Raw genomic sequence first — 24,688 nt, forward strand, 5'->3', positions numbered from 1 at the left:
AGCATGGACACTTTTATTAAAAACTTGAAGTTAACTTAATAACAGTTGTTGAATGTTATTACAAATAAGATTGACTTGTCTGGAAAGTATAAATTACAAGAACGAAATTTTTATTTTGTCCCTTAATGGATGTCTCTTTCCGTTTATTAAATTGCAGGTGCGTAGTGCATTGTGGGAATGCTGGAGCTATTTTTAGAGTGGACAAATGTGTGCGGCTTGCCAAAAGAAGCATATTATGATGTTACGGTTTGACAAACAGTTGAAGAAATCCTGACTGGTCCTGTCTATGCAACAGAAGATAATACATGATACACATTACAGTGGCTTCCAGAATTACTGGCACAAAAAAAGCTTATGAAAAACTTTCATTTTTTAAATCTGCTTTATCTTACACTCAAAATATGAGAGCAATCTTACAAACGTGTCATGATTATTAGCAGGCCGCCCTTTAGCACTTTGTGCACCACCCCTTCCCAAAATAACAGCAACGATTGTTGTCCTATACTGTTTGATTAGGGTGAGCACCTTACATCCACACAGAATCCTTGTCTCTCTCTTGTGGACTCTCCTGTCAACATACTGGCATGAAGATGAGCCGTATAATGCAATATAATGCACCTATCTAGTTCACATACAGTTTGGCAGGGGTGAGCATAGTCATGTTAGCATAGTCATGTTCGCATAGTCATGTAAGTTATGAACTGTTGCTGAGGGCCGCAACATGGGGAAAGAGACCAGGTGCCAGGGATTACTGGGCATGACTGAATCGTATTGCCCACCTGCTCTCCAGAATTCTAAGAACAGTGAACGACCAGGATGCTCTTCCTTACCCTGGAGTCATGTGGGTCCTCGATGGAGGGTTTAGGGTATGTCTGTGCACTGTGCAATGCATTACTGTTCACTCCCCTGCAGCTGGCTGACAGACCCAAACCAGACAGTGATAGAGGAGGCGAGGATGGACTCTTCTATAATCATTGCGTGAAGCCTGATCAGGATTGATTGGGAGTTTGTCGCTTTTTTCAGCTGGTGCAACCGGTATATCTGTGAGTGTGCTTTCCTGGTGATCACCGTGATGTTGTCCTCCCATCTGAGACTGTGGAAGAGGAAGTCTCAGTGGAAAAGCACCAAATGAACACCCTATGTAAATGGATATACATCTGTTGTACCCTAGCTTAGCATGTGAACTGGAAACTATAACAGTCATCTGGTCTGAAATTGTAGAGGGCTTTAACGCAGCCAGTCAAGCCTGAATGCAAGCTTTGAAGATGGCCTTGCTGAACGCAGGACTTCTGTTTGAAAGATAAACACATACTTCTCTCCGCAGGTCCTAACAGCACATATAGATAACTACAGGAAGTGTTTATTCCGGTGCCAGATGGTTCAAGATGCTTCTGGTCACATGACTCCATCTACACACCTACACATTTGTCAAATGCTTAGGGGATGATGTTGGGTAGATGCTGCAAGAGATTTATCCTGGGCCTAGAATTGGAAATTTAATTTACATTTTTTACAGTGTTTGAACATTTTAAAATGTGTTGTGCAATAACCTACTGATTATCTACGGATCACAGTCACAGTTAAATGTTATTACTGGTATCTGACCAAATATGAGACATCAAAACGAGTAGGCTATATTAGATCAAGTGATGATTCCCAAGGGTAGGAATATATTGGCTTCAATATTGAATATCCCTACTTGGTGCAGTGGGTTTTGCGCCTGGATGGGGAGCCAAAAGTTGCGGGCTCAAAACACTGTCCGTCAAATGCTATAAATATGTTTAGCTAAAATAAGACCTGTTGGGGAAAAAATGTAGGCAAGTTCGGTTTTTCCCGAGCACCCCTACTTCCTTATTTCTTATGCTTACCAGAACATTGTAAAACATTGTATTTCCACACTTAGGTATGGGGCACATTTGATGGACAAAGTGGAACATGTCTAACAGTTCAATGACTGTAGACAAACGTTATTTGCTAAACTATATTTCTCTAGTGTATATGACTAGACTACTTTATATATTAACGGTCAAAGACTTGATAAGGTGGACTCTGAATTTTCTCAGCCGGCGGTGACGTCAATTGTACGCACAGTGCGCAGCAGCAGCCACGGCAGGACACCCTGCCCACCCCGTGCATACTGACCGTTAATATTCACCCGAAACGACTGCCAAACGTCTGACGGAGGATAAACACGAAGCTAAAAAACGAGACAGGCCAAGCGCACCACTTATACTAATTGAACATTGCTGTCATGATATATGAAACGTAAGCTAAGGCTATAGCTAGTGGTGTGCAATGCAGAACAAGATGATACAGAGGCTGAATGGATAACCATGGCAACAGCAGCAGCAGCAGGAGAAGCGGTGGGCAGCAACTTAGAACAGCGATATAAACATTGAACATACACAGGAGTCATCATACATCCGCGTGCGGTTAATAAAGGCTAGGGTCTCTGTCGGTTGTGAACCCAAAGCCAGTGGTGGACGTTAGGATTCTCAGCAGCGCATCAGTGAACAAGGTACGGTTTACACAGAAGCATCCTCATTGTCCATCGCAGTGCACGGGACGGACGGAGAATATAATGGGCTGGCTGCTTTTTGCTGCACTGTATTGTGAAACAGCATTTGTCAAGCTTGTTTAAGACCGCTACGTTATTAGTTGCGGTTTAAATGTTGATGCCCTTGTTAAGTGGTCATTCGGGAATACAGTCAGTTTTATCTGACCTCAAGGTGACGTAGAGGGCTATTGTGTGAGCAACAGTGTATAATACTCTGAGTATTAATCTACTGTGCTAGCCATCATTGAACTACTTGCCACTGCTGGGCATTACTAAACTCTTGAGTGTAGCCTGTGTGATGTATGTGTGTGTGTGTGTGTGTGTGTATACATACATATGCAGGTTTGTGTGTTTGTAGTGTAGTGCCAATATGTGTAGAAATGTCCAAAGGAAAATGTAACATTTTTTAATTGTGTGTACCTTTTCAGGATACAGTCATGTGAAAAGTAAGTACATCCCATGGAAAGTTAACATTTTAATATTGTTTTACATATTTGGACAAAAATGTAATCGTCACTTCAACACTATTGACAGATTAAGGTAACCCAATTTAACAATTGACAAAGATTATACTTTGCAATCATATATTTATTAGAAATTCAATTTCATTGTGAGGACAAAATAAGTACACCCGTAGCTTCAATAGCTGGTCTAACACTCTTTGGCTAAAATTACTTTATATAGCTATTTTGTGTGTATCATTCTCTTATATTGACTCTGTCCAATCTTCTTTAAAGTACTGCTTTAACTGTTTCATGTTCGAGGGCTTTCTTGCATGCATGGGCCACTTCAAGTCCCCTTAACGCATTCCAATAGGATCAATTTGATTTAATTCTTCCATTCCATAACCTCCATTCCCCCCACTCACCCACTGTGACACTGATTGTGGCAAGAGAGGCCTGTAGATCCTTTGATGTTACCCTGGGTTTTTTAAAGACAGTGAGCATCCTTCAGTCAATGCTTGGCCTGAATTTGGTGGGACGATCTCTCCTAGTGGATTGCCAGTGGTTGGTAATTTTCACCATTTGCAGATGATCTGTCAGTCAGTGGAATCATGGTACTTCATGCCTTGTATAGCTCTTTTGATCTTGTCATCTGATTATTTTATAATAATCTGCAATGTTTTGGTTGCATAAGGAAATAGCATTTCTGATTATTTTAATTGCATGAAGTATTTCCATTTTTTGTGTGATTTGATTAATTGAGTTACCTTTATCAATTAATGTGGTTGGAATTTTAGTTCTCAGTATGGGTACTTTGTTTTCACATGACTGTTCGTCGCACTAAATACATCACATATCCAGAATTCTACATTTCTAAACAGATTAGGGCCATGTCACTGCTAGTTCAATGACCAAAACAGATTTTTTTCAAACCCACTGTGTCATATCATTAGGAACTCATATTACCTCTGCAGACATCGTGCAATCATAATATAGAGCAGGGTTTAAAATAGTGGACATTTTTGAAAGTACATGTACTTACCTTTACTGCATTGAGCAAGAAAACTAGATAGAATATGAGTTTATGTTCCCTCGAGCAATGCACTTAACCTAATAAATGTATGCACTCATTTACAAAATAAAAATTTAAGTTAAGAAAACAATGATTAATTCAGAGTATTATATGGTTGTGGATAATGTACAATGGAAAGTATACTCAACATAAATATGTATAAAACAATGTGAGGTTCCTTTGTAGATGCATGTAACTTCGGACATTTCCATTGTCAGGGGTGCTATTCAGTGAATTGCAGTACATTCCTACTACTCTACTTCTATAACTGATGATCTGCATTAGCTGGGGGCAGGTGCTTTGTCTGCACAATGCATGCGGCTGTCAGCTTGGTGAACAGTCCACTCTCTTGAGCACCACGGCAGGGACAGAGCCCCCCCCCCCATACCCACCCCCCCACAGCAGATTCCTGATGTGGTAAAAACAAGGATTTTCCCAGTGACTTCATCCCACCTAGGTTCACCTCCCCCGGGCAATATGTAGTCTGTCCACAGGGGGCCTTTGTGTGTTGACAGCAGTGATGCCACACTCAAGTCTTAACCCTCCTACCTTAACACTCACACCAGTGTATAATATATATATACAGTTGGATTTCTTTGTTAGGTGAATTGGTATATCAGAACATTTTGATAAAGACAAGATGATATTATCAGCACAGAACAGAACTGCAAGTCCAGTACATTCCCCACTAGCTAATGCCCTTAAAAGAACTTGGCACCCAGTTCACTCTCACATGATTTCCATAATGCTCACTCTCTGTTACACAGTCAGACTCAGTATCTAATCAGTTTGCTGCAGCTCTTTTTACTCTGTATTTTGCTCCTATGGATGATAGCTTTGCAGAAAAGGGTATTTCACACAGAATTTAAAGCCTATAGTATAGACTATGTCCAGAAGGTTCTTGATGAGCCTCCAGCATAGACCTACTGCTATCCTTTTAATTCCATAAAACATTTAAGCAAATATATCTTAAAGCAAAAAAAAAAAAAAAAAAAAAGATTTACTATAAAGCAAGTGCTGTTTTCCAGAATGGTGTATGTATTCTAAAGGACAGGTTCTTCGCCTTTTATAGTAATTGCTCTGATGGGGGTGGATTATGTGGTCAGAAGAGAGATTCATTTCTCATTGTTTTTATGTATCTAAGATACTTTTTTCTTGTTGTCCAGGTGAAATAGAGAGGGTTTTGTTAGGGCTGATCCTTTTTGATACAATGTTTTCCTAAGGTGATACAGAGAATGTGTTGTTAAGACTGATCCTAAAATCCTTTTTGTTCCAATTTTGTCCTGAGGGTTTGAGTGTAGACCGTTTCAGGTCTACCAAGCACTCTTAGTTTATAGTACGAATGCTACAAGAGTTTTGTCATTTTTATGGTTGATGTGATACGTGTCTCTCTGTCAGGTGAACAAACGTCTCAGTGACCCAAGGGTTTGGATAGTTGCGGTGGAGGAGTTTGTAGAGGTCAATTTTAGCACCTTGCTCAGCCATGTATTGTGTGTCTGTGTAATCAGGTATCACTTTTGGAACATAAATCCTTTTCTCCAGCTAACTAATCAGAATGTCAGGATTTGTTCATAAGCAGCAACACATGAGTTGCCTTTCAGCTTAAACCGAAAATCTTCTGAGGTTCTTTTTGCTATGTACATTGCTTACATTGATTCTGTTATTTGTGATGTCATGGGATATTGTTTTATCTCTGATTTACATTTCATCTCTGACAACAATTCAAAACTTTGTTTTATCCACTTGTGTTATGGCTCTGACCCAACCCATCGCTTTCTAGAACAAATCAAAATGGATCATTTTGGCAATCAAGACATTGTCTACCGGTACGCCATGTGTTGATATCCAACCCGCAGCTCTTTCAACAAAAAACACTCCTCTATTTTACCCCACTGTCTCAATCAAATAAACATAAAACTGGACAAAATCCAGATTCAGAGCTACACTAATTAAATAGAAGAAACTAAGGTCAGTTGTTGTGGCAATTCATTTGGCCACCACATCAGAAGGCCTTTTGCAATTAGACTTCAGAACCCATGGACCACAATGGTAAATGAAGAAGAGCATAGCATACTGGACATTTACATTTGTCATGTAATTTAGCAGACGCTCTTATCCAGAGAAACGTATAGTGAGTGCATGCATTTATATGCGTTCCAGATGCTAATATTCTGACCTAATTCAAACCTGTTTCTTCCATTGGAAATGAGTATGTAACTCTCTTTCTTCCTGATTTAATGAATCTGTTTTGCACTCGCACCAAAGCGGAGCTGGAGTAGATTCATCTCATTGCAGTTGCTAAATTCAAGGCCAGATTCTTTAGAGATTGTTTGCATCAAAAAAGGATCCCCTGTTGCAGTCAATAGGAGTATAGCAGTCTCAGTGAATATTCATGGATGTATATTTTCTTTTACAATGACAAATAATTGCTTCTATTACACCAGATATCCAGTTTTATGCCCTTAACCTGATTATTTTAATATTGCACACAGAAGGAATTATGGGGATTTGACCGACTTGACCAACTTATTAATGAGCGAGGGCAGTACATGGCTAGCCTGCCGCATCACTTCTTGTTGTAGTTCAAACTGTGAATGGAAGAAAACTTTTTGCAGTATGGATATCATAATGAAAGGCATTTGCCATATAAATGTAGCCAACTGGGTAATTCACTGTTCCTTCCTAAATACCCAGGTGGTTGTGAGATCGTGACTCAAACCGGGTCATCAGGACGAATCAGCCTATTCATTTGAAATTGAACCTCAACATGGAGATGGCTCCAATGGCGCTGTCCATGCTGTTACATTTGCTTGGATGGGAATTGTGGAGAGATATTACATTTATACAGGTCTAACAATTGCACATTGCGTATTTATCCATGATACGCCTTCTTAACCTGACTTCTTCGGCTTCAAAGCTTCAAAATGCTTTGTCTTTACGAAACATTTTGAAGTCTTTAAACAGGAATTCACTGTGCCACATTATTGATAGCTTTGTCCATTGATGTGCATTGGGCCTGTCTTGTACAGAAAGCATAATTGAACTGACTATAAAGCAACTCAGTTGGATTGGATGGAGAGATCAGGCGAGGCAGCACCACCAGCAGTTGACCCAGCAGGAGCTGGGCAGGTCAGGGACAATGTGACAATGACAGCCTCTAGCAGCACCTGTTCAGTGCGGTTCAGTGCCAGTCATTCAGCGTTTGAAACCTTTGTTCGGCAGCTTGTACACTCTGTGCATGTGGGCCCACACATTTCTTCCCTTGCTATAGTGACTAACACGCTACAGTCAGCGGCCTTTTTCACATCAACCGTGACCTTTGAAATGACAGCTGAGTGGCGGAGAAGAAACGGAGACGGCAAGGTCCTTTCCCCTTTTGTCATCGCCATCGTTGTTGGTGACATCGTTATTTTCATAATCATTAGACAGCCCAGTAGGCAAAGTGGAACGTTCCAGAAGACTTTTAAGTGCCTTGATGTTTGAATTGCCCTTAGTTGCCTTTGAATTGCCCTCAGATATCAAGAATGTATTCCTCAATTTCAACGGAAGTTCATATAACCAGAGGAGGGAATCCAGTCTCAGCCAAATTCTACTGCTGGCAGTTAACATGATCAAGCAGCTAGTTTGCGTGTGAGTGAGAGAGAGCGAGATTGAATGAGGTGCAGTCTACTGTTTTTCTGTAGGGCGTAGTGTTCAGGCCCAGGCTTTCATAACCTTTATTAAAGTAGCCGGTATGCACAGGGGAGTGTGTGTCGTGTGCACGCCAGCGTGTGTGTGTGTGTGTGTGTGTATGCTTGGCCCCTCAGCTGCCAGTGTGACACAAGAAGCCGTGTCAGCAGAAGGCAGCTATGTCACATCTCTTCTCTCCCTTTAGGCAGTTTTCATCAGTAGTGGGATAATGGACTCACTGTACAGTACAGGAGAAAGCTTTATTAATGTGTTTCCCTGGCTCTTTACCTTCTGAATAGGATTTCTGAATCCTTTCAATTAAGTCCAATTTGACATTTTTCACAGTGAGAAAACACAGACATGCGTTTATCTTCTTTTATTTTCTAGTTTACGAATCTGCCTACTGCGATAATGCACAAGATTCTTTTATTATAATTGCATTAAGTGTTTTTAATGATGCTAGCAACAATTTAGGATTTGGCCTAATAAGGACAACATGCTTACTTTTACATACACTAATTGGAGGGGTGGGCAATCATTTGACTCAAGAGCCTCGTCAAGATATACTGTACAAATAATAATAATATTATTTAACCTCCTGTGGGCCAAATGAAATGGGCTTGCGGGTCATACTTTGCCCACCTCTTGTTAGACACTATTCTAATCTACATAGACACATCAACAACATCACAACAAAAAGCATACAGTAGCTGAATTGGTCATCCCATACATTTAAAATTGTTTTCTAATGCTTGATCCTGAGTGTCTCCCACCTTAATGTCCTGTGCTGAGTATTAATGCGAGAAGGTGCGTGACGGCTATGCGAATAGCTTCTTAGGAGATGGACGGATCCAGCCAAAGCTTCCTGAGTTACTCATTGTTTGTCTAATTAGAAACAATGATGCAGAAGTGTGTGCGGAGGAGCAGTTATATCCAGACCCAGGTATCCTCCTTAATTGCCAGTGTGTATCTCACTGGCTCCCAAAAGACTCACAGCAATGATGTATTCTTTTTTCCATCTGCAGGGGATGACCTGGAACATATCATGTCTGAAGTACAGGGAACGCTGGAGTTTTCTGTAGAGCTGCACAAGTTTCATAATGTGGATCTCTTCCAGAGAGGGTGAGTTCCTTGGAGTTGTGCTCCTGTGTTAAGTAACTTGGTCATTCCACCAAATTAGCTGTCTTTTGAGTAGTGTAACTATGTGACATAAAAATATATATTTTTTGCATTCCGCCATAAAGAGCACACTCAACTAAGTGGCTAACAGAGTTTACGTAATCTTAAATCAAAATATTTATTCTGACAGGGCAATAGAAGCTTGTTTTGTGCATTGCATCATGGTAAAAATTGAAAGCAAAAAAAAACTTAACTTTTGTAGGTAACATGGTGGAGTTGATGTGTTTTGCTCAAACTGCTCAGTTTTCCACAACTACAGTAAACACCACAATGTTTTTCCCTAATTTAAGCAGGAGTTAACTTAACAGGGTTGACTTTAAAATGAGGGACAGGTTGTTACTAAAAGTCTGATATTTTAATAACACTAACATTTTGTATCACCTCAATTAATGGCTTATTGAATGGCCTGAAAATGACATGGTGCTCTGTGAAATTCATATACGATACAGTCTAAATATGCGCTTTTCAGGTATGTCACGTGGAATTTATGACGTTCTGATGAAGAACTGGTTTTGAATCATTCTACTACATGCTTGTATTCTATTTTACGGCCCTATAAAACAAGTTATATTTTTGACTTATCTAGTGTTTTTGGTTTTTGAGTTCCTGTGGTTCGGGCCAACTGAAATGGCAGCTTTTCCCCGGATTTGATTTTCCTGTCTACAGTTGTGTGTGTGTTTCACGTACAAAAACCCATTCGTAAGAGCAAGTAAGACAAAAAGATTGTTCTTAAACCGTGAAGACAACATATGAGAGACTGATGGTCATGACATCAGCTGTACATAGGCTGCCTTTGTAGTTCATCCGAAGATAATTATCACAGTACTCAAGTACATAAAGTGCTTTACAAACTATTACCATATTGCCGGTAAACAAGTTGCACGACAGCTTTGAATTTTGCTCAGTGACAGTAAAAATGTGACAAAACTGTTGGTCAAACCACGGCCTGGCCGTCTCCACATGTATCTTTGCGCTTCATAGTATTCCTCATGCCCCCTACACTACCACTGTCATCTTGATAATGAGGCCCAAACTGAGATGTATGATGGGTAATCTTTGTGCCACACTGTAGGATGTTTGAGGACAGACATAGGCTCCAGTCAAATGTACACTTTCGGTCACGGCCATGTTATTGAATAGCATAATCTTTATGCTGAACAGATACAGTGTCTGCGGAGAGATTATAAACTGGCATCTGGCTGGCCTCTTGGCTGTGGTTCGGGCCAACTGAAATGGCAGCTTTTCCCCGGATTTGATTTTCCTGTCTACAAACCGGACCGGGAACGCTAAAGCTTTTTCATGATATAATCCTACTCAGCCGAGCCTGAGTGCACTAATATATTTGTTTTTATGGACGGCCATGTCTGCCACGTTTCTCCTCCTAAACAGAAACACAGAGGGAGGCCTGTTGGGAGCACGGACCAGGGACATGGAGAGAGTTCTGTCCAAGTGTCTGCTATTGTAAAGATAACAGTCATTTGCTATTTTGAGATAAGGAATAAATGTATAAAGAAGGGCATTTCGGTTCATTTTTTTTCAAATCTTACAGATGGCCTTGAATAAGCTATTCATTTGTACATTTTAGAAAAGACCTATAGAGAAGTGATTGCATTTAAGCTACTGATTAAGTCTACATTGGATTTTTTTCAACCAGGAGACGGTGATAAGAGTGGTGTGGACCTTTTCAGTTTAGCTTAACGGGTGGTGAATTAGTCACCTTCAACATTGCTCTTGATGTTATATTCTTGTTTGACTGTTAATCCTGGCTTTAGTTTCCAGGAGATGCTCTCTACAGGAAGTCAATTTTATATTTTTAAATGTAAGCGATTGAGCAGATGCTCTTAACCAGAGCAACTTATAGTTACATTTCAATATCTGTTTAATGAGTTTAATGTGACAAATAAAGAACTGGTGTGTGATACCCAGCATGCATTCTGCCAACCATCTGTTTATGACGTTCTTCCTAGCAGCAAGGACAATGCCACGATTCATTACCGTTCCCACAGATTGGAAATGTGCTCAAAATGTCCGTTGGATGAAGTGCATATTATCAACACTGACTAGCGGTATACTGTATTTCCTTTGCCCACAGCAAACTCTGACGCTACCACACCTTAAACTGGGGTTTAATGCAGTTGGGCTGCAGTCTGCCTTTCGGTTACTGTGTAGACGCTTCAACTGCTAGGCTGCCCGCCCCCACAATGAAGACTGTAGTTGTTCAGTTGTTTAGTGACCTTTGAAATCTTTTCCCTGTTCTTCACTGTCACGCCTCTGTCTTCAAGAGGTTGTTGTTCGTTAAGACCCTAATGATGCCGTGTCTATGTTCACAGCAGGCTCTGGTGTCTACCATTGCCTTCTGATGGGTCTCAGGGGACACAATGTTCTTTAACGCAAAACCACTTTCATTTACACTCCAACTGTCAAAGGGACCTTTGGAGGTTTCCTTCCACGTTCCACACATGCCGTTGTGGCCATTTTTGATGGGGAACGCTGTAGGCCTTTGTCAGCTTGTGCCGAAAGATAATAGTATGGTATTAAGGGGGACTGGTTATATGGTCATCAAACTGAAGCTACGGATACAGCCCTCTGTGGTATATTGGCAATATACCAAGAACCCCCAAGATACCTTATTGGTATTATAAACAAGTTACCAATGGAATTAGAACTGTAAAGAGTTATACGATGACATACCGGTGATATAGTCTCATATACCACAGCTTTCAGACAATCATCATTAAGGATTCAAACCACTGGGGTTTAAGATGTCCGTTTCATCAAAGTTATGGTGCCGCGCTCTGTTACCACAGACCTTCTCAGTAGACTTTGCTGAATGGATAGTGAGTGCATTATTATGAGTAATTTATTATTTATTGCCACTTTATCTTGTCCTCATTAATAATTTAGGTACATTTGTACAATTCTTTACCGGTGGTGTTTAACATGATAGTACTAGCCCCGGGTCTGATGTCATGGAAAGCTTCTTCTTTTCATGCTTTTCTAAACATTGATTCCACATAGAATATGAGCTATGTATTGTAGTAACTGGAAGTTTTGTGTTGGTATCTCCCTCCAGATTCTACCAGGTTCGAGCTGGGCTGAAGGTCTCGCCTCGTGTACCACACAGGTTGATAGCAACAACACCAGGAAATACAGGTAAAATCCAGAATCGGCAGTATGTATTCAATTTTCAAAATATATTTTTTCAATTCACTTAGGGTGAAGAAAACATCTGCACCAAATTTGCGAAATGTCGGGTGGAACACTTCAGCCAACATTAAATTAATTATCCAATTAAAAAGCAGTAAAAAATCTTTGCAGCGCTAGACATTGGTTTAATCGGCTTAGTCCACTGACCAAGCATCTTCTACAGCATGTTACCCCATGTGTTTTGTGCACCCGAACTTCAATCACTACTTTGTAACATTGCTGCGTGACAGTAGTGTAAGCATAAAGCACAGCTGAACTGTCTCGCTAGCACTGACTCACGGCATAATGAGGTATACTGTAGTTCTTGCTTCATTAAAACTTGTTCATTATGGTAAACCGTGCTGTATGCTATTAGCTGGTAGTATGAAATGGCTGGTTCAGGCTTCCTTGGATGTAATTGAAGTGTTGGTTTATATTATCAAACATCAGAAATGCTGCTTCTTTTCATACCATACCTTGAAGTATTTTGATTCACTAAATTCAAAAGATGTGAAATTCTTGACACTCCCATAGAATGACACAGCTCCTCATCCTGAATGTTTGGTTTTCCAGGCTCATATGTGGCATACAATACAGAAATAATTTGGAAATAATTTGTAATAATATTTTTTTTATTTTTTTATTACCTAACATTGAGGAAACATTGGCTCAATTCATTGTCGTTTGATATGAATCGGACTGGAGGAAGCATATGATCTATCTTCTACCATCTCGCATTTGCTGTGGTCTCAGGCTAGGCAAAGCTACAATTGGGAAAAATAAGCTAAGATCCTAAATGTTCTGAGATGTTTTTGAAACAATACCTTTTATCAAGTATTTTGCAAACGTTGCCAGGTATCTTACAATTTTTTTGGAAAACAGTAGGATTGAGTTATGTTTATTGAAGTAATTAATTATAGTCTTGGTGTAATTTTCTCTTGTCAAAACACTATTATGGTGTTTCAAATTCTTTCTAGTGCATAATTAAATCACTTCTTCTGGACAATATTTATGCTTCACACTGATCAGCATCTGACCAGACCGCTGATCATTTGCCAGCTTAATCCGTTTTGGCAGGCGCTTTTGAGCACAGTGCTCAATCCATCGTATCCAGTATATTTTATCCTTGCAGGAAACTATATTTGTCTCTACCATTAAATGTCACTGAACATTTAGTGATAATTAAACATTATTTGGTTTTGATACCCGTTCAAGATCCACTGCACAAAACCTGCAACTTATTATTTAACATAGGAAATACAATCATTATAGCATTTTCATGGTACAAGTACCATGTACTGTACAGTGGGGAAAGTAATGGTAATTTGAACGTCAGTACAGGCTAGAAGCTCTTCTTTGTTTACGTACAACATCAGCTAAGCTAGTTACGTCCCTTACTTAGTAACATCAAGTTTTGCTAGCCAGTCAAACTTCATGTAAAATGAAAGGGGGAGTTGCTAATTAGTGCACCACATAAACCTCAATGTATGCCACCAATGTTTTCCACCAAAAGTTCGCCAGCTATGGTGTAATATGTGCATTAACACTGCATTGATTGGAAAATTTGAAACCATTCTGACCCAGCTAGCTTTAATGCTTGAGGTAATTTCTCCCTTTGTGGTGCCTACGTTCATGGTAAATACTTTATTCGGGTCAATTAGAAAGTACCTTTACATTTCAGTTGCTCTTTAGCACTGAACATCCGTGATAGGGATTGAATTGAGCCCTATGGTGGAATATATTTGCTTCATCTGAAATCTCTTACATTTTCCAGTAGGCTGGGTTGGCACAAACTGTCACTATAGTCCCATCAGCATCAGCAGATAGCCCTAGTACTCTGATTAAGCAGGAAGCCATATCCCTGGCGACTCTGATTTGCTGTAATAATGAAATCTATTTATAGTTCATTGTGATTAAAACAGGATGCAGGGAACACTGTGTGTGTGTGTGTGTGTGTGTGTGTGTGTATGTGTGCCAGTGTAGCACATGCATGGCACTTCCTTGGCAAGGGCAAGCATGGTTGCAAAAGCCCTTTGTTGTTTCAAGCAGAACCTGACAATGTGATGCTGGTTTTCCACACCCACCAACACCCACCAGCCACCTGTTTCCAGCCACCCACTAGCTCTGTAATAACCTGGATGTCACTCTGAGCTATGCAGGGACGTCGGGAAGGTGTTGTCCAGCTGAAAGTGAGCTGTCATATGGTGAAGCTTCACATGGTGCTCTGGAAATACTTTTATAAAGAATAAAACAGCCCACTCTGCGAAATGGGTTAGAGGAGAGCTCGAAGAATAAGGATCGGAGAGATCTGCCAACCATGGAGGGCATTGAGTTAAACGACAGTGCAGGATTTAGTGGCCATATTATGTTTGATCTCTTGTCAAAATGCTTTGTTTGTTATCCTTAATGTGCACATTTGCCTGTAATGGTTTGTAATGATAATGTCACCTACCAATAATTTGTTGTAATGCACATACAACCGAAAGCACTGCATCTGGATAGCCTGAGCACACACATTTTATGCACTCCGATCAGTAAGCAGTCTGGCTACATTGCAGCGATGTGCGGTACAGTAGCATTATTGTATGTCCATATCTGAATTCCAGGGCTTAGCCTCGGCTCTCTCTCCCCAGGTACTCCCACCTCCTTCTGTAGCTCTTGCTCCACAATATCGCGTATTTGCCCCTCCTCCACAAGTCCACGTATTAGCTCCTCCGCCACAACATCCCCTATTAGCTCCACCTCCCCATGGTCAAATATCAGCTCCTCTACAAGGTCACGTATTAACTATAAGTCTTGGCGACAGACAGGGCTTCCAGCGATGAATACACCAGCCAGTGCCGCACTCCGCCGCAACCAGAGAGGAAAAATACATTTATCAACCACAGAGAGATGTGGGAAGTAATCTACCCAGAAAATGTATTGCGTTTGACATATCAATTGTTTGGTGCCCTTCAGCCAAAGGAAAGGTGTGAGGGATCGTCTGGCTTCTGACTGTGACGGTGATTCATAGAGAAAAACATGATGGTTTGTAATCAGCGGGGTGTAGATATGTAGAATTATAATTTGATCACCCCATTGCATGGTGAACTGCTATACAGTATGCATGATGAGAAATCTATCAACACCTCCATCAGTATCCATGAATTACAATCAGGATAAGAACCGGATCAAATTATGATCCAACATTTCTCAGGAATAAGTTTAGCGTTTGCTGTACCTTACTGTAAGTCGACGGATATTTTGGCGTGCAAACAGAACGTCTTGGAGGACATTCTGAGTGAGCAGAGGGAGCGAGATATGGGGATATGGAAAACGAGAGGGATTGAAAGAGAGTGGGAGTGAAAGAGATGGTATGTGCAGCAGTAAGCAGCTTACTTCTGATACCAAGGCACACTGGTTGAAGGCTTACATTCGGAGAGTTACAGTATGTGATGAATCTCTTAACACCTGTATCTCATGCTATAAATAGAACAATGCTTTGACTTAACCCAAACACGAAAATGAAATATGGAATTATATTAAACAAAATATATGTTCATACTTGTATTTACATGCTTATATTTATATACAGCACCAGTCAAACGTTTGGACACAATGAGTATACTCATTCAGTTTTTACTATTTTCCACATTGTAAAATAATAATATTGACATCAAAACTATGAAATAGCACTTATGGAATCATAAATAAAATAGGGTTAAACAAAACAAACCAAACCTATGTTTTAGATTCTTAAAAGTAGCCACCCTTTGCATACATGACAGCTTTGCATATTCTTGGCATTCTGTCCACCAGATTCTTGAGGGAATCACCTGTAATGCATTTCAATTAACAGGTAGCCCTTTTAAAAAGTTAATTATGCAGTGTATTTATTTATTAAATTAATGCCAGTGGTGTTTTTTGTGATTTGCGGGCCTGGGCCAAAGACTGGTTAAGGCCCCAACATCATCTTTTTTACCTATTGTCCTTATCAAAGCCATATGGGAATATTTTGAACACATCTTTTTTCTTTGTTGTTGAATGGAACTGCTAGTTCCAAAGCTACTTGCATTGCTGTCCCTTTCAGTAGAGTAGTTTAGTTAAAAAATCATTATCTGAAAGGTATAAACTGCCTTATAAGCTACGACTACAGTGAGGCACAAAGCACTTATAGCCATTTGGATCATGTGTACAGTTTCATGCTCAGTCAAGTGCATTTATATACCTTCCTTTTCTCACTATCCTGCACCTTTCCTTAACTGTCAGCTGGGAGGGCCACATATACCTGGATCAGACATTTTATTCTGTGTCACTACACTGTCAGGGCAAACATCATCATCACTAATTTTGTGATCACTGTCGCTATCACCATCATATTCAACACTGGTGTCATTGTAAACAAAATGTGTGATGTTAGAAGAACGACATGATGGAATCGAGTCTTCTTAACCTCTGTCTGGTGGCCATTCGTGATGGTCAAGGTCAGGTATTTCTTATGTGACTGTCAAACCGTCATATTCAGCCGCAGACGCCAAGCTATTCACGTTGATGACACAAGTAGTAGCCATAGCCGCTAAGCTACTACTGTTATGGACACTCATGCTATTTTCCTCCTTCCTTCTTTTTTTCTGCACCGCTCACATACCAGCGTTTATTTTATTTTGTTTATTGTCCATCTCTTGTGTAGTGTAGCAGGCGCACTCTACGTGCACACTACCTGCTTGCTAGCGCTACAAAGAGGCCCAGTAGGCGGAGCTACTGTATGCTCAGAGGCAAAATGTCTGTACTGTAGTAGTCTATATTATTGTGAAGAAATATCCTTGAATGAGAATATGTCCATACTTTTGACTGTTATATGTCCAAAATACATGTTTATATTACAAAATTGGCCTTGTTAATATATTCAAATGTAGACAATATATTTATTGAATAAAAAATATATTGAACCAATATTTTTCATACATTTCAGTTTTATTAAACTATATTTTCTTATATGACCTTTTTTGGATGGGGAGAGCTTGTAGATACAGTATATCTAGTCCTCGTAATTCTTGTTAATAATTGCATGTCTTGAAATCCCATGTGGCTTTGTACCGTGTCAATTATGCACATTCATTGAGAATTTGATTAGTATCACAATACCTCAAGGAAGAAGTCCCAGTGAAGCTTCTTTAGTGTCTTGCCAGCTCCGATCCCTCTGTCCCTCTCTCCCCTCTCTGCGGGGCAGATCTAGGCAATGTCATGTTTTTTAATTAGATCGGAGCGCTGAGGATTCACCCTCATTACATCTGTGTTGACAATCTGCAATAGCGAGGCTATGAACCAGTTTGGAATGAAATTAGGGTAGCTCACCTGGCAGTAACAGTTGAGACGCACTGTCTAATGCCCATCACTGCATTCAGTACACCCCAGTCACACTGTTATTAGTGTGTAGGCCTGTTGTGTGAGGGAGCGGACAGCAGAGATGAAAGACAGAGGGTGATAGAGGGGTCATGTTAGAGGGAGAAAATGGGAGAGAACCAGTGTGGGGGGCCTCCTTCAAAAGGCTCGCAGATCACAGATCCAGCTGCTGGCTCAAATCTGCAAGTCCAGTAAACAACAAACAGCTCCAGATATAGAGATGTATGACGACGAATGAAGATGAGAGAAGCCGGGACGATTGCATCAATCAGCCTGCCTCCGACAGCGGCAATAATGCTGAAGGACAGGAAATGACTGTGATATGGAATGTGTATATTGTGTCTGCTGATGTTCCACCCTGCCCTACCCAGGTGAGTGTAGTTTCAGCTCAGCGGGGGTCCACGACGGGGTCAATGAAGGCACTTTGGTGTTCAGCCGGATCTTCCAGATCCTCTACAGGAACGAGGAGGTCAGCATCAACGACCGCATGCTCTTCAAGGTCCACCTGCTGCTTGACGGAGAGAGGGTGAGACGGACGCACGCGCTTATGCATTCATACGCAGCAACCACATATACGCACACACACACACACACACACGCACATACAGTGAGAAAATGTATCCTGATTGTGCCCACTGACAAAGAAATAATTAGTCTATAAGTTTAATGGTAGGTTCATTTGAACAGTGAGAGACAGAATAACAACAAAAATATCCAGATAAACGCATGTCATAAATGTTATAAATTGATTGGCATTTTAATGAGTGAAATAAGTATTTGATCTCCGTTTCTTTGCCTCACTGTACACACACACACACACACACACGCACACACACACACACACACACACACACACACACACAGACAGGCACACTTAAACATGTGCACACACATAAATGGACACCATTAGAACAACCTTGAAATCTACACAACAAAACGTATATTTTCTGTCAACTCTCTCAACCAACCTTCAGTATATAATGTCTCGATCAGAATCCAGAAAATGCATACACATACAATTGTACTGGGTATAATGGAGCTGCTAGTGGGAGATATATCAAGACATAATACATTAAATCTACTCATGGATGATATACAGTTATATGCAAAGGTGTGTTGGGCACGTTTGATAATAACATACTGTACGAGTGAGGAATATACAGTATAACATACATAAATTTTTCAGTTGTACACATATACACAATCAGTATCATATACATAGATAAAAGGAGTGCAGTATAATGCCGCTAATTATTGTAAAGTTGTGTCTTGATGTGGCTGAACATAGTCTTATTAACCTCTATGAAACAGATGAGGGCCACATTACCGGCAAAGAAACTGTTCAGGTTGCAGATCCTTTCCTAAAGTCAACCTCCTTCTCCATGGTTTTGTATGTGTTGAGTTCCTGTTAGTTTTGACTACACAAGGCCACCAGCCAATTGTCCTCTCTATGGTACGTGGACTCAACGGCCTCAGTGATGACAACGGAGCAGTGGGGTCATTTGCACATTTTTGTTGTTTGACAGGTGCGTTGTTTGAAGTCCTTGCAGGGATCCCGTCCTGAGGGATAAAGAGTCAGTAATGTGCCCCTCTGTCTTAACATGTGTTGCATCCTGTTGGTCAGGAAGTCAGTGTTCCACAGACGGGTAGAGCCGGACGCTTTCAGCTGGGAAAGTCAGCCCGAACGCAGAGCTTTAGTCTTCAAACAATATTGTTGCGTATGTCTCTGGGCTGTTGAGATGTTGGAGGATACAGTGGGGGTCAATGTTGATAACATCGGCCTGTTGGCTCAAAGGTTTTCCCGATGACCAAGGCGAGTGCTACTGGTTTAAATAGTTACTCGGTCAGGATAGCTGTTTTTTCAGGACTGGAACGATGACATCACATTTAAAACAGGCAGGATCAGTGCACTCTACTGGATATGTCTGTGAAAACTGGAGATAGCTGATCAGCACCGTGTTTGTCTGGCTGGAGATATGCTGTCTAGGTATCCTAGAGAGTCTGTTGACCTCCTGCTCTGTGATGAAAAGGGTCAGATTGGAAATCAATACGTTTTTTAAATGACAAATTAAAGTATATTTATCATACAATAATGGGCAGTCCTTTATTGAATTCTATTTTTGCATTTTGGTGACCCCACTACAGTTCCATGCAAACGCACTAGGGGTCATGAGCACGACTTTGAAAACCATTGTTTTGGGAATGAGCCAGGGATTGAGCCAGGGAATGAGCCAGGGAATGAGCCAGGGAATGAGCCAGGGAATGATCATAAAGGTTAGTTTAGTGCCCAGATTAGGATTAGTGTTACGAGGGTCATTCATCTGGGGTTATGCTTTCTAAGTTACTCTTGGACTAGTGTAGTGCAGCAGTCACCCCTCTGAGCTTGGGTCCTCTCTAGGTTTCTTCCTAAATTTCAGCCTTCTTAGGGAGTTTTTCCTAGCCACTGAAATTCAACACTACTGTCATTTGCTCCTTGGGGTTTAAGGCCGGGTGTTTCTGTAAAAGCACTTTGTGACAACTGCTGTTGTAAAAAGGGCTTTATAAATACATTTGATTGATTGATCTAAGTGTATGATTTTTGCATGTGGTCCCACGCTGAGGACTTTGGGTGAGACAGAAGGACATAGTTGGTGGAGCTGCCAGACAGCTACTGAAGAAGTGCATTCAATAGTTCCAATGCACACACGACTCCCCCATCCTTTGCTGTCAAAGCCATCTTATACACCATGTATATTCCTCTGTAATGAGAGAATGTCACCTCACCTTATCTAACCTGCAGAGTCAAACAGTGACCCCCGGTTCAGTTAGCATATTCATCTTAAGGCTACATGGCAGGTCAGGCCTCCTAATTTATTTATTTTATGTCGGTGACACAGTACATGGCAGGTTTCCTAAATTCAGAAAGTTTCATTAACTGTGGATGGACATAAAGGCTCTGGTCTGGAGGATACGGTGGATGAATTTCAGTCACCTCTTCTTGTTAACCTTCCAGAGGTTGACTCTTTTCCGCTCTTTTATTCTGCGCCCCCTCTTTCTCTCACCCTCCACCTTCTCTCTCGTTCCATCTGTACCCCCTGTCCCTCTGTCTCATTTCACTCTCTCTTTTTTGTTCTCTTCCTCTCTCATTATCTCCTCAATGCCTCAGATTCTGATAAGATGGACAAATATAGCACTCCATTTCCCAGAGTGTGTTTAATCAATCCGAATATCAATAGTAACGCGTTGTGTGTCTGTGTCTAAACAACAGGGAGATTGGACACAGAGAGGGAATATGAAATGCTAAACATGATAAAGAGCCATTTTCTGATCCAGAATATGTCATTGTTTAAACACATTTCAGCATGACACTGACTTTTTGTTTTCCACTGTTTTAATCCAGTGGTCGATTGGTGGTATTGACTGTTGTACCTGTGTGTGGTCACAGGTGGAAGAGGCCCTTAGCGAAGTGGACTTCCAGTTGAAGCTGGACCTTCACTTTACAGACAATGAGCAACAGTATGTACAGACTTTTACCTTCTCCCTCTCCAATCCTGTTTCTCTCCATGACCCCCTCCCTCCCCATGTTATTGATGGGCCCTATTTTTCCTTCATCTGCTATATAGGCTACAGGAGTTGATAACCAACTATAATCTCTGCCAATGTTAGAAAATCCCCAAGATTGTACTGTATTGATATGGGAGCAAATACATTGAAGCAGAATATGAACTTGGTTGTAGATTACTCTAGCAATTAACTATACAAGCATTTGCCAGGGGGGAATTCTTTTCAAAAATTGAAATGTACAGCTAATGCTAATTTGATTATGACTGAGTATACGAGGAAGCCGCCGTCCTTTAGGTTGGGTCTTACAATCCATACTCTTAAATAAAAAAGAAATGAGCTTAACAAAGAAAATCCTGGTTCTAAGTGTGCTACATGTACTGTAGGTTAGTGTTTTTAGAATTTAAATGTTTTCGCACTGTTGATAACTCAGTCTTGTTGGTATGTCCTGATAGGGTTTATTATTCTCAAGTTTAGTCTCCTTGCCTGCAAACAATCTAGGAGGTACAACATGAGGTAATGTCAATCAAACCGAAACTCTGATGTTGCTACTTTTTAAATCCGCAGTAGGTTTTGTTTGGAATTATCTTACAGTACTAGTGATGTTTTTATAATGTGATCCGTCTTGACTTTTAACACAAACTGGAAGATGACAAATCCATGCGCACGTGTGCAAGCAAAATGCATGTCTGTTTGTTCATCACTGTCTCTGTGCATGCATTTTTGTCTATCAGTGTGGATGTAAAGGATTAATTACTATTGGATGTGCGTATTTGGATCTGCCTCTCCCAGGCTGACCTCTGGGTGTTTGTGCTGTTGCAGATCAATAGATACTGCCGGCCACTGACAGCCCATGGATTACTTCGAATGCAAACTGTTGCTCCTGGTTGGTTCATTAACCATCTCATTCGGAGACTGTACGATTCAGTCTTTCTCAGCAACTAATTTGGTTGTTGCCTGTTTATGTGTGACCGAGAACAAGTGTTGGAGTGCAGATCGTTACCAATTTCAAATTTCATCTTTATTGTTGTAGAGGAAAAATTGTTTTGTACCACGCAAGTGTTGTTCAAATCACCATTGTCCCATCATAATAATAAAAAACAAATAATAATGTCCTTGCAATTTGTCATAGTAATGTTGCACAATGTAATTTCTACTTGCCTTCATTTTCCTGAGAACTCTTCATTAACTGCATGATGATGTTCTGACAGGGCATTTCTCTGTTACGTGCTGAGATTGGGTTATAACAATCAAATAAAACAATCCTTTTTTTTTGGGGGGGGGGGGGGGGTATATTTTTCCTGCTTCGCACATGTACAGGCGCTAATTCAATGCAGGTTTTGGAAATGTGTTTTTCCCACAAACTGGGTTTGGCTTGGCAAACCCCCCCCCCCCCTCCCGAAAGGAGACTGGATCCCTGCCATCGTGGCGACTGAACTAACTGTCATGGTGGCCTCTAGATTGGGCGACCTTGTGACAGTCCCGGTCATCAGCAGTAGGACTCTGGGTCTCCACTTCCACCCCAGGAGAGGTCTGCACCACCACGTACCTGTGATGTTTGACTACTTCCACCTCTCCGTCATCTCTGTCTCCATCCACGCCTCTCTGCTGGCCTTACATCAGCCACTCATCAGGTAACATCCTCACCGTGCGTGTGTGTGTGTGTGTGTATGTGCGTGTGTACTGTATGTGTCCATGTGTGCCCACTATATTATTCTGTGCTACTACAATCTGTCGTAATTTTTCGATCCTGTGTAGTGCTTACTGTAGCGGTGTGTAGTAAATCAAGAACGCTGTAGTGCATTCTATTGTAATGTTCGCAATATCACTATTGTAAATGCTGCTGTACACAACAGTCGATACTATATTTTAAACGGGTGCTTTGTATCCTACGTGCTGATTGGCTCATAGTCGTGATATATGAGACCATAATATACCAAGAGCATAACCTGAGAATACTTCTCACTGTTCTAATTGTGGTGGTGAACTGCTTATAATAGCAATAAGGCAAAGTTAGTAGTATATCACCAGTATATCTAGGGTAAGCACTGTGTTCAGGCACTCTTCCATATTCATGCCTAAGAACATCTCCTGAGAATACACCAAACCACCCTGGGCCTTATTGTAAATAAATATAATAGTGCCACAGTAGGTGGACCACAGTATAATACAGCATGCTTTCATTTGTGTACAGTACCAGCAACATCTCGCACTGATCAGCTGGTGAACCACAGATCTCTCCTGTTACACTGGGTTTCGTTTCAGACAGCCTTCGTCTGCTACTTGAATAAATAGTTTTCCAAACACTTAGGTGATGAATCCAGCTGCCAATATCTTAAACAGAATGTTAAGCCATCCATTACTCTGATTACACCGGAGCATTATTGATTACACTAGGGCAAACTTCTCTCACTGTCTCCCTCTCTGGCTTTCCCTCTCTCCTCATGCTCCCCTCTCTGTAGTTTTGCCCGTACCGGGAAGGGTTCGTGGCTGGGAAAAGGTTCTCCGGAGAACAGTACCGACCCGTCATCCATGGGCGTGTCTATGGAGAACCTGATATTCGGCACTGGATACTGCAAACCTATCATCACCGAGGTACATGGGAATGAAGACAAGCTTCATTTGAAGTGTGTCATCGTACGTCTTGAAAAACGTAACTGTAGCTGATCAGACCAAACCGTGAGACAGGTTTTGCCATAGCACTTGAGCGCTTGCTCAAAGGGCACACTGAATCAGGAAACCAGCTTACCAGTGACGTCTTAACAGGCAGTTCAAGAAATGAATGCCAATGCTTTCTTTTAATTTAATGAAATGGATATCTCCAATTGAATCATATTAAAAGGGCTGGAGTAGGAAATGTTCACAGCATCCTAACCCACAGCATTTACAAAACCTCAGTTTTTTTTTTACGGCATCCTGTCTTCTGTGGCCAAGCCATCTCTCTCGTTATCGCCCTTTCTTTCTCCCTCTCTCATTCTCCGCTGTTGTAAGAACAGGCCATCGTCAGCCAGGTCTCTCCAGTAGTATTAGAGAGTTTAAGTCCCCCAGATGGACCTGCATGGAGATGAGTACCGCACTGCACCACAACCCCCTCCCCCCTAATGTCTCATTAACCCACAGGGCCAGGCCAGGCCAGGCTCAAACGCCACCCTGTTCCCCTGTTAGTGCACTCCTTTCAACCAAAGCCCATTGGGTTGAGGAAGGGCACACACTATGCAGGGAATATATTTCCAGAGGCTCCCAGGACACTGATACACTGACCTGCCTGAGCCTGGCCTATCTCCGTAGGTGTGTCACCTCTCTCAGAACTGATGCTGTGATAATGCTCATTGCCTGGGTTAGGAGGCTCGTAGAGGGCCAGGAGTTTACTGTCATGATGGTGACACTGTGTGTACAGGCTTGGTTAGTAGTGTGAGAGCTGTGGAACGGCACACACGTAGCTTAGCCGGATACATCCCCCACATACACCACTCACGTGTCCTTCTCTCCTAAATGTGTGTGTGTGTGTGTGTGTGTGTGTGTGTTGTTATGAGTTGATTGTAAGGTGTGTGTGAGGGGTGTGTGTGTGTGTGTGTGATAACTACTGTATAGGTTTCTGCACATTCAGCAGAGTATTTCTTTTTCATGCTACAAACCCTGAATGCTGATGGCTGAAGGCTG

The 24,688-nt window shown here is 41.2% G+C and overlaps 1 protein-coding gene across 3 annotated transcripts in view; it reads left to right on the top strand.

The window, feature by feature from the left end:
• Positions 1-2,123: 2,123 nt before the first annotated feature.
• The window catches only part of fam135b (family with sequence similarity 135 member B), a 41,358-nt gene continuing 18,793 nt past the window's right edge, over positions 2,124-24,688 (top strand). For 2 of the 3 annotated variants that reach the window (XM_010873585.5, XM_010873586.5), the window contains exons 1-7: positions 2,124-2,518; positions 8,767-8,863; positions 11,994-12,073; positions 17,860-18,014; positions 20,913-20,983; positions 22,489-22,662; positions 23,491-23,623. In XM_010873585.5, coding sequence (XP_010871887.2) covers positions 8,787-8,863; positions 11,994-12,073; positions 17,860-18,014; positions 20,913-20,983; positions 22,489-22,662; positions 23,491-23,623 — 690 coding nt within the window. In that variant the 5' untranslated portion in view covers positions 2,124-2,518; positions 8,767-8,786. Of the gene's footprint in view, positions 2,519-8,766; positions 8,864-11,993; positions 12,074-14,455; positions 15,134-17,859; positions 18,015-20,912; positions 20,984-22,488; positions 22,663-23,490; positions 23,624-24,688 lie in introns of those variants that run through there. The other variant, XM_020049972.2, reaches the window with a different exon arrangement.

The sequence above is a fragment of the Esox lucius genome, chromosome 10 (genome assembly GCF_011004845.1).
Source record: "Esox lucius isolate fEsoLuc1 chromosome 10, fEsoLuc1.pri, whole genome shotgun sequence".
Classification (NCBI taxonomy): Eukaryota; Metazoa; Chordata; class Actinopteri; order Esociformes; family Esocidae; genus Esox; species Esox lucius.